The sequence below is a fragment of the Cloeon dipterum genome, chromosome 3, assembly GCF_949628265.1.
Source record: "Cloeon dipterum chromosome 3, ieCloDipt1.1, whole genome shotgun sequence".
NCBI classification, from domain to species: Eukaryota; Metazoa; Arthropoda; class Insecta; order Ephemeroptera; family Baetidae; genus Cloeon; species Cloeon dipterum.
This window is the reverse complement of record NC_088788.1, coordinates 24,083,369-24,093,606: the sequence shown is the minus strand read 5'-3', so window position 1 is coordinate 24,093,606 and position 10,238 is coordinate 24,083,369. Positions and strand designations below refer to the sequence as shown.

The 10,238-nt window shown below is 40.2% G+C and overlaps 1 protein-coding gene across 1 annotated transcript in view; it reads right to left on the bottom strand.

Moving 5' to 3' along the window:
* Window positions 1–2,903: 2,903 nt before the first annotated feature.
* The window catches only part of LOC135940302 (uncharacterized), a 41,876-nt gene continuing 34,541 nt past the window's right edge, over window positions 2,904–10,238 (bottom strand). The window contains exons 6-7 of the mRNA XM_065485139.1: window positions 6,365–6,589; window positions 2,904–3,156 (exon numbers count right to left, since the gene is read on the bottom strand). Coding sequence (XP_065341211.1) covers window positions 3,107–3,156; window positions 6,365–6,589 — 275 coding nt within the window. The 3' untranslated portion in view covers window positions 2,904–3,106. The remainder of the gene's footprint in view (window positions 3,157–6,364; window positions 6,590–10,238) is intronic.

Sequence of the window (10,238 nt, the reverse complement as noted above, 5' to 3'; positions counted from 1 at the left end):
TGTGTTTAATTTAGTGGAATGTTTTAATTTGAAAACAGAGTATTTACTTTGAAAAATCCATATCTCTGTTGAAATTTAAGTTTGCAATTAGAGAATTAAATTAAATCTCCTTCAAACTGAACATAAAATTTCGGACATATCCATGCTCGTCGTTTGATATTTTGCTGGCAAAACATTTTCGGAACAGTATTCCATGAACTGAGTTATTGGGCATTCCAAATTCAGGTAAAAAACACGGGACACCATTGAAAGCTGCAACAATGGCAAAATTGGAAAAGCACGTTATATGGTAAAATATTTCACTTTTTTACCAGTCACTTCAAACGTGAAATTTCAATGACATGCACAATATTTTACCAAATTACGTGTTTTTTGCCGACTTCACCATTACTGCAATTTGCAATTAAGTGTTACAATGTTGCTTAAGTGATCTTAATTTTGTTTTAATATGTGTATTTATTTATAATATTTAATTATTTTAAAAATAACATCATAAACACATTTATAGAGCTGTTAATTCATAAACAATACCCACCCTTACAATTTCTTTTAAATAGGCGTGCCAATAAAAATTTACCAAAATAATCAGAACGCTTTTAAACGAAATATTGGCGCTCTAAGGGAAGTTTTAAATTGAATTGCCAGAGGTATTGCCTCCGTTGAGATTACCCCTTTCCAACTAGATGTAACTTGCTAAGCTGCGTGAAGATGGCTCCAATTGCTCAATTATTTGAAATATTGTGTTACAAATACAAATAATATATCGACCCTAAAATGATGGTTGATTTTGTTTCAACGAGAAGAAATTAGAATAACGATGAAAAAATCTTTTGAGAGGAAAACATTGAGGAAGCAGTTGACTCGCAATCAAGCGCCGTAATTAATGGAGTTTCTTGTGAATGACACTCGAGTTAACACTGTGAAATATTTTCTTTAATATCTATACAGAGCAGGGAGGAATCCGTCTTCTAATTACGAGAAGGAAAACACAGTTTGGAGACGCGAGGATAATTATTCAGCAGAGACACATTCCTCTTTCGGACCATAGGCGAGGGCAAATAAAAAATCCACTCGGACAAGAGTAGAAAGAAAAGCCGCTCGGGCTCTCCAAGAAATACGCACCAAGAGTCAGGTCCCAAGGGTCCAGGAAAAAACTATTAAACGACATCAATTTGAGTGCACTCTTAAGGGCTTGATTGATATTGATTAGAGGCTAGGAATTCTAGACCACCCAGGCAACGGATAAAAAACGCGCGACTCCACGAGACCTGTTTTGTCATTTGCACCCATTAAAATTTCAGCCTCGTGTCCGCTTTCTCGCACTCACCGCGGTCGCGTCAATACTCGTGATTTGCTTATATTTGAATTTGTCCGGGCACAAAAATTAATTTGTCCAATTAAGTCGTGGCGAGCTGAGGCCGAGTGAGCGAGCGAGAGAGAGGAAAGCTGAGGATTTGAGCTCACGTATTAAGGGCGTCGAGCGAGCGAACGAGCGGAGCGAGAGCGAAAAGGCAAGAAGCAGCGGCGGCGGCGGCAACTTTTGTCTTTCACAAAGGAGCAGCAAAATTCCGATATAATACTACCGTGGGAGCTACACAACTGCCAGATACACTGCCAGATAGGGCAAGGAAATTTGTTTCCTTTTATACCTTGATGTCTTCTCTCTGTGATGTGCGGAATAAAAGAACAAAGAGGCGTAATTTCAAAAGAATTGCTCGAGAGATGAAAGCTTTGCTGCTGCTACTGTGCACTTTGCCAGCTTATTTTGTGAAATACGTACCCGCCACACATAAAAGTGTTTTGCGTGTAAACGCAAAAACACACGCGCGCGCTCAAGTGGAGCAGGCGCTTCTTCGAATTTCGCAGCCTCCACCTCGTCTTAGGATTTACCTGCTTAAATTTATTTGTAAAAAAAAATCATTGGAAATGGCGGGAATGAAAGATAAAATTAGAAAATACATTCGAGCCAGTTTAGATCAAAGACGAGAGAAAATGCAAATCTATTTTGGTGTTTACTATCTCAATATTTAGATTTTTTGTATACCGAGTACCAAAGAGAGCGAAACCAGCCACTCTCGCAAACTAAGAAACAAATAATATGAGGAAAAAACCAGTTACAAAAGCGTTACACAATGTGGCCCCTGTTATTAAATATGTTCTTTTCAATGCCTTTATTCTAAATACACAAGACTTCAATTACATTTCTTTTTTAATACGAAAGATGCGACTTTGGAAGTATCTATATTAGCTCCAGCCGATACTGGTCAGAATTGGCTGGATATGTAATAGGATCTAAAATTGATTTTCAGTTGGGAAAATAAGTTAAATAAAAACCAATCATTTCTCATTTTGCTAAGTAAATTTTAATAAATAATTATATTTACTGTTCATTATACATATTTTGATTTCATAAATACTCTTCATACAGAAATCAGCGCAACAAACGCAGTTGAGCTTTAACAAAGTTCCTGCACATTTTAATGCATAGTTTCTTCACAACATACTGTCTAGCAGTACGATTGAGCAAAGATTTCAAAGATCAAGTAGAGTATCTTTCAATTTTAAATGACAAAGATCCCTGAAGTTTCATCATTGATTATCAGCTGATTTAGCTGCACAGGTAACTCAAAATCAAACAACCTCCTCATTTTGCCTAATGGAGTGCCCCCTTTTCAGTCGAGGGCGAATAATTAGGGAGGATGGAACTTTTTCTAATCGACTTAGAGATATGGTATTCACATGCCTTGCAGAAAAGGAAACTTTTAGTGATGGGCATCTTATTCTCTCGCTAAGAAAAATTCCAAAAATAATACTAATGGTAGCACTATGTCCGACACACAACATGTTCTTGACGCCATATTTTGTATCTGGAATTGACTTCATGGCCAGAGAACAGCCGCAGGTTATGTTATACCTGAACGTGCATTTGTACTAAATTTTGGGCCATGATACATAGTGCAAATTTTCGTAAAATTGCAATAAATTAAAACAGAAACTGAAGAATTAACACAGCTTTTGACAAATTTATGGAAAACAGGATAAATTAGTTCTGGAGGAGGAAATATAGGGCAAATCTCTAGTTACGTGGAGGTCTCCTTTTTGCTCACTAGTACCAGAACTCACGCTGCTGGGGCACGACTGTAGAAGAGTCACTTCCTGAAATTCGATTTAAAATTTGGTTGAACGAATTTGTTCGAAATTTAGCTCGGTCACACATTACCAAAACTAATGCAAGTTTAAAAACATCACAAAAAGGGGGAAATTGAAATTATGCTACGTTTTTCAATGGCTGCTTACAATTGTAAATTGGCTAATCAAAAAATATCAATATTTGCATGTCTTGATGTTAAATTTTTAAAAAACAAAACAAAAATTTAACTGTTCAAATGACTGTGAGGAGGAATCCGTTGACATTAGAATTCAATGTTATCAAATCTTTAAATAATTGACGATTTCACGAATATTTAGCTGCGTTGAACTTCTGTTGTATAATTTACCGAATATAGCTAATCTATCTATTTGTAACAAATTACAATTTTTTACTGTTTAAAAAATAAAATATTCTCCTTAGTTTGTATTTGCCTGTGATGCAAATGCACTAGAGAGGTTTTCCAATTTTTAAAGTTGAAATTACTGAGGAATCAGGTTCAAATTTCCACTTGAAACAATTTCGAAAAAAATGCACTTTTTAAGTTCCAAATGATCTAAAATTTAAATTACGACGGTTGAAAAATACGTTTCTCATTTCACCAGGGGGATGTGCAAGGAAAAGAACGTCTCCAAAAATCGTGAAAAGCGATTCTCGTAATGAAAAAGGATAATATTCTCTGGCACATTTTACGAGTGATATAATAAAACGGCAAATTGCAAAACTCCTTTTACTGCGCCTCTGCAAGGCAAGATAAAAAGGGAACAGCTTCAGCGCCTAATTCAAGAACAAAGAAAGGGGACTCGGGTAATATCTCTGGCGCACACACACATTAAAGGAGCAGAGGGAAAACGCCTCTCTGGCGAGAGTTGCAGGCGCAAAGCGGCAGTGGCGGCAGCTTTTTTATTGTTGTCAGGAGCAGAGTGACCCTGCAGGAGAGCAGGACATTAGTGCGTTATTTGGCGTGTCCTGTAAGCGAGCAGCAAGAAGACCCTACGCCGGCCAGCCCTGGAGAGAGCGAGTGACATGCTACATAATGGCTCCTTTCAAGCGTTTGATGCGAAATATATTAGGTTTTCAGGCTGGCTGGCTTCGTTCGCTGCTTGCAAACCGGCAGGGGGTCGCTCTCTCTCTCTCTCTCTCTCTCTCTCTCTCTCTCTCTCTCTCTCTCTCTCGCACACACACATCGGCACATACGCACACTGGCACTTCTTGCTGCTGGTGGCGCAGGGCGCCTCAAAACTACCCCTGCCTTGCACACGCACACCAATACATGTGATGAAGAGCGGCTCAACACATATACGCCCGCCGCTCTCGCACATATTGCGCTCTCGCATCGCACTCTCTCGCTCGCCAAAGTGCTCCGCAGAGATAAACGACGAAATTGAGAGACTCTTCCACCCGCCAGATACACCATCGTCTTATTTTCACTTTCTGGGAAATGGCGGGCCTCAAGAAATTAATGACAATCCATATCGCAACCTGCTATAAGAGAACATCAGCCAGCTTCCAAGAAGCATATCATATTGCTTATCTTGGTTGTTTATCTTGTCGAGAGGTATAATAATTTGACATAATTACACTCAGAAAATTCATAACAATTTACAATCTTTTAGCTTGATTCTCACTACCATATTGTAAGCACGTGATTAATTTCAAGCATGGACATATAGCGCTAATTATATTAATTTTTATGATTAAAAGGGCTCGAATTTTAATAACAGACAAGCGACTTAAGCGAATGTCTGTATTCACTATATGTATTGGGGGGGGGGGGGGTAAGGGTTATAACCTAGCGTAAATTATCATTAAATATACAATGATTTCTTGAAATATTAGGGGATGGGGAAATTTTATTTCTGAATAGGAAAATAGATTTTGTAAGGGTTTGATTCTATATTTCCAGTCAATCAAAAAGGAAGCCTTGTCTTTATTGAATGGATCATGTTAGAAACGTTAAAAAGCAACAATAAATTAAAAGCGCATCAAGCGAGCCCTGTCAGCTTTTGTAAGGGCATGGATTTGATGAAATTGCAAAATCATGTCTAAAATTTTTTCAAGAGACAAAATCCCTCTTGGTGCTGAAGAAACCAACCTTTCATGATGTTGCGGGCAATATTCAAGTGTCCGATTGCGAGACCGTAAATCAAATTGAAAAATATAACAATCAGTCAGCGGAGCGCATTCCTCTTTTTATTCCTGTCACGCGTGCAATAAAAAAGCCAGAGCGACCCTTGCCTTCAGTGCTGCTTGGAAAGCCCATCTCATTGATGTGTGTGCGCGCAATAATATGAGACACTCGATATTACTATCTTGTCCCCAATACACACCCTTCGCAACGCATCCCCAATGCATCAAGGGCTCGATATTGCATCGACAACAACACCCTTCGCGAGAGCAATCCTTCTTCTGGAGAGAACGGCGAATGGCGACTATTTCGCTGATTCAACTGCCGAAACAAAAATGAGCAAACAACTTATTTGACGATGAAAAACAGCTGCTCGGAACTAATTTTGTTTGAGTTTTAATTTTGAAGTTGACCTCCCGGCTCGATGACGAGCATTCCGACCCTTGATATCAATTACACGCACCCCTGCAGCCCACCCCGAGTGGAACCACCCCTTTGCTTTTCATTTCATTTGAATGGGGGCCGACGGATGTAACACGCCGCGTAATAATAATTAAAATCTCAACAAGTCGCCCGCGCACTCATCTCTCTTGCTGCCCTCGCCGCACCCCACCCCGACCACCCCCTCAGCGTTTGCGCCACAAGAGGGGCTGTTTTCACCACCGCTCGCTTTAATTGTCTGTCTATGTGTGTGTCGGTGGATGGATATTCAATGGCGCGGGGGTAATTCGCGATTTATTATTTTCCTTTGATATTAATTCTGTAAATAATACTCCAACGCAACAATGGTAATGCGCTTTTAATTAAATGTGCTCGGTGACCCCGTTTTTCTCTTTTCTATAAATCTTTTTATGTAGTTCTGTGGAGCTGAGTACCGTGTTCAGAAGTAGTGGTTTTTATTTAATGAAAATTTGAACTCAAAATTTGTGCCTTAAACAATATAAAATAGGAAAAAATTTTAACTGCCGAGCCACACAAGAATTTCTCTCATTAGTGGCCATAAAATAAGTTTCAGAGAGACGTTAAAATGATTTTAAAGAGATGTCTCTGGAGGAGAACGAGTTGACAAAAAAAATCTTTCATGTAACCTGCAGTGATGGATGAGTTGAACTGAAAGACCTGTTGTCCAGAGGCAGTGGGGTGCTGCAGCGGCGTGTTGGGACACGAGGCGCTGTGGTACTCGCCGCTCCAATACGCGTTGAACGCATGCACTGAGGGCAAGGGGCAGCGACTAGGAGACGGGTTGAAGGCCTGTGGCAGCGATGGAGACCACTGCAGCGGCCGCGGGCCGTGACTCATCGAAGGGTACGACCCTGTAAAAATAGCGAAGGTTTCAAAATATGAATATTGATATGGAGACAATACAGTTCATGCAGTGGAAATATCCTAGAAAAATAGAGGCGTCATTTTTATTAACCAATGTGATCAAATATAATTAATAGTGATCGTTGAAGTGCCGGCATTAGAAATCTGAGCACGCATTGATTGTTGGCGGGATAATAATAATTATTGCTTCGACGGCGGGGAGAGCGGTAATTGGTGGTATTTAAAGCACTGGCAAATCGCTCGGGGTTGCATACGCGGCAGGGGCAGGCCAGGTGGCGGCCGTCTTTGCCGTTTGGGCCGTTTGCCGCCAGTATAATCGAGAGCAGGTAATTCGTCTGCAGCGCACGTAGCTCTATTTGGCGGCGCAGCCGACCAGTTTGCCGCGATGGCATGTCAAACACCCTTGCCGTGACGGCTTACGCGCGCGCTCGCTTGCTTGCCTGCCTGCCCAGCTATCTCATAAGAGCCGACGAGAAAGGAGGAACCTGCGTCGCATAGTAATTTGCCCTTTCGGCTCTCGGCCCTCATTTGCATAGATCTGCCGCCGCCACTGTGCACTTAGGTCTTAATTTAGCCGCAAAAAGGGAGCGAGCGGATGCCGCAATCGCTCCGTGTTGCGCACTTGGGGTCCAATTGGGGATGAACTGCAAGTCAACGAACGTGACTATGCCCTGCTGAACTCAACTTTGTGAAAATTATTACGCGTCCGATTACATCAGGTTTTGTTTTTTAAATGATGAGGGTTTCAGCATAATGAGTTTAAAGGTAAAAAAGTATAAATATAATACAAAAATCATCCGATTTCTAGCTGAAGGAACTTTTGAAACCCCCAAAAACAAGAAAAAAAAGAGATGACTTCCAACGCGCAGTCACAGAAATACTTGTGCCATTATTTTGTAATTTTATTACTCAAATTAACTCTAACTTGTTACAATTTTGGCTCAGAAACGTGTGTATGCATGCATCTATCGCTCATAAAAAAATTTACAAAGTATTTGGCATTTTCAATTTGAAAAGAAGTTGCAACGATTTTATTCGTTGCTTCAGGAAGCCGCACTTTTAAGAAAAGAGATTGGCTCGAAGCAAACTGCTCCTAGGTTCGGTGGCAGCAGTATTTTTCAACATATAAAGCACGAAGTAGTTTTTGGTGCGCGGCAGGCAGCTTCAGTGGCAGAAAGCGGCGGCGGCGGCGGCAAAAAAGCGGCCGGCAGCTTTTTCAAAGGAGCCGCCAAATTAAAGCTCCATACACGACAAAAACAAATAAGGCACTGCGCGAGCGAGCGAGCGATCTTTTGGATCAGCTCCTCGCCAGGTCTTTTTCGCCGACCGCTGCATTAATTGGCCCGCAGGCCGGTGAACGCGGCGCACAAACACCAAGTAGTGCTATGATGTGAGGGGTTTGGAATTTTAGACGATCAAATATCTTTCTCAGGCCTAATTTTGAGCTGGATTTTATAATTTTCGTAGACATAGATGAAGAAGACTCAAGGCAGTCAAAACTGTTGCAAACTGGACCAACAACAGAACTACTAAAAGTGGGCAAAGTTGAAAAATCTTTATTTGATAAGATATTATGATTCGAGTTTTAAAATTTTCAAACTCTTGTCCAATGAAAACAAGAACAAAGAATATGGTCCACGAAGCTCATTAAATTAACAACATTCGCTGTTTGGTAATTTTCCTTTAAAATATAAAATTCAAAATTGATCCTATGTATTAAATTCGAGTTGAACCTTCATAAAGAAACCGTTTAAACCAAAAACGAGGCGCTTAAGGTTCTCAACCCCAGCAATGTGTGTTTATGTAGACGCTCGGCGCAGAAATTGCAGCAAAAAATTCATTAGCCGACGAGCGCACGAAAACCTAAGTGAGCGGCTCTGAAAAGTCGAAAATAAACGGCCCTTTGTTAAGCTTTATGGGTCTTAAAACTCGTTGCTAATAATAAGTTATGCCGCTGATATTTGTACGGCACCTTTGGGAGAAATATCTCGCGGAGCTCATCAAAACCAGCGCTTTTTGCGCATATCATCAAAGGAGAGACGCGGCAGCGCGTCTAACAGCAGCAGCAGCAGCAGCCGCGTTTTATTCAAATACGAATCCCCGCACGCAGCAGTCGTATCTTATGCGCATAATGTCCGGCATAAATATTTTGACCATAACTTCCAACGCGCAGTCACAAAACATGCCACTTTATTAACCAGTAGCCTAATAAAAGAATTTTTATTAGTCACATACGAATCTGCCGGCGTGCCTGGAATACTTGAGCGCTTCCTCCGCCGACGACCGACGCATACTTGAATGTGGGAAAATTGCAATTACGCCCTTCTCTATCATGTTTTGGGTGTGATTACACTTCCTCGCTTGATCCGCTTTTCGCACTCGCGTTTCCCAATAGCGCCACGGCCGAACGGCGCGAAAGGCAAACGTTGCAAAATCGGCAAAAATGTGCTCTGGTATGCGGGAGTTTTACGGCCGACAGTTATCTTAATCTTCTAGTTAAGAAGATCGCCTAAGAGATGCTATAGTTAATTACGGCCTAAAAAGCAAGGTCGAGGAACGCACGGCGCAAAAGTAGATAAAATGAATGCCACCATAGCCAATGTTGAATTACTATTGCACACTCCGCCGAGTCCGAGTCCGTGGGAGAATTGTTGGTGACTAATTTACGTGATTAAGGCCAATTTTGGTCAATTATGCTGGGAAAACGTTATTTGTGTAACGTGCAATAGAAAACGTAGAAAACAATTAACTAAAATAATGTGCACGGGCCAATTTGCGAAATTTAGAAAGGTCATCTGTGTGCAAATTGATTGGAATACTTTCAAAAATTCCACCTTTGTTCAAATATTTCTAAGGTATGCCAGCTTATTTATTACTTCTAATTGCGCAAAGAACTGAAACCATGCCAAATTTCTAGCCTGTGTTCCTGGAATTGCAGAATAACAAATTTCTTTAAGCGTGCGTTTATTACAATTTATTAGCAGAATGCCTCACCAGATAATGTGCATTAGTTGAAATATGTTAGAGAAAATATTTCCCTTGATGCTTGCCCATTAACTGAAATGTTTCCTCAGGAAACCTGAAATTTATCCCCGAAGGCTGCAGGGTACCTTGTTATAAAAGCAAAACGTTAACACATATAGTATATATTAGAGAACATTTGAAAATATTTCAACACCTGATAGAACATTTTGAAAAAAATTAATGAATTCTGATGTTTAGGAATTTGTCAAGTTTTGGAGTTACTTCATACAAGTAAAAACTGAATTAAATTCTAAAATGTAACTATTTGCATGCTTTCATCTTTTACGAACGTTTATAAAAGTGGCATATTATTTTATGATTGCAGTTCATGAGAAAAAGCTGGTAATAGCAGATAATTTATTAGTGCCGACTGAATAAACACAGATACTATTATTGTTTTCAAAGAAAGAACACATCAGGATTCTCTCCAGTATGCAGCACAGAGGTTGATGAATGAAATTAGTAACAAACGGCGAGGCATATTTCATCTTTGAGGCAAAAATTCCTCATCTCGAGTTGATAATAATGTGATATGTGAGTTGTGTGTTGCACAGACTGGAGTCAGATATTGACCCTCAGTCTCCTCTTATTTTATATAACACACACTGAGCG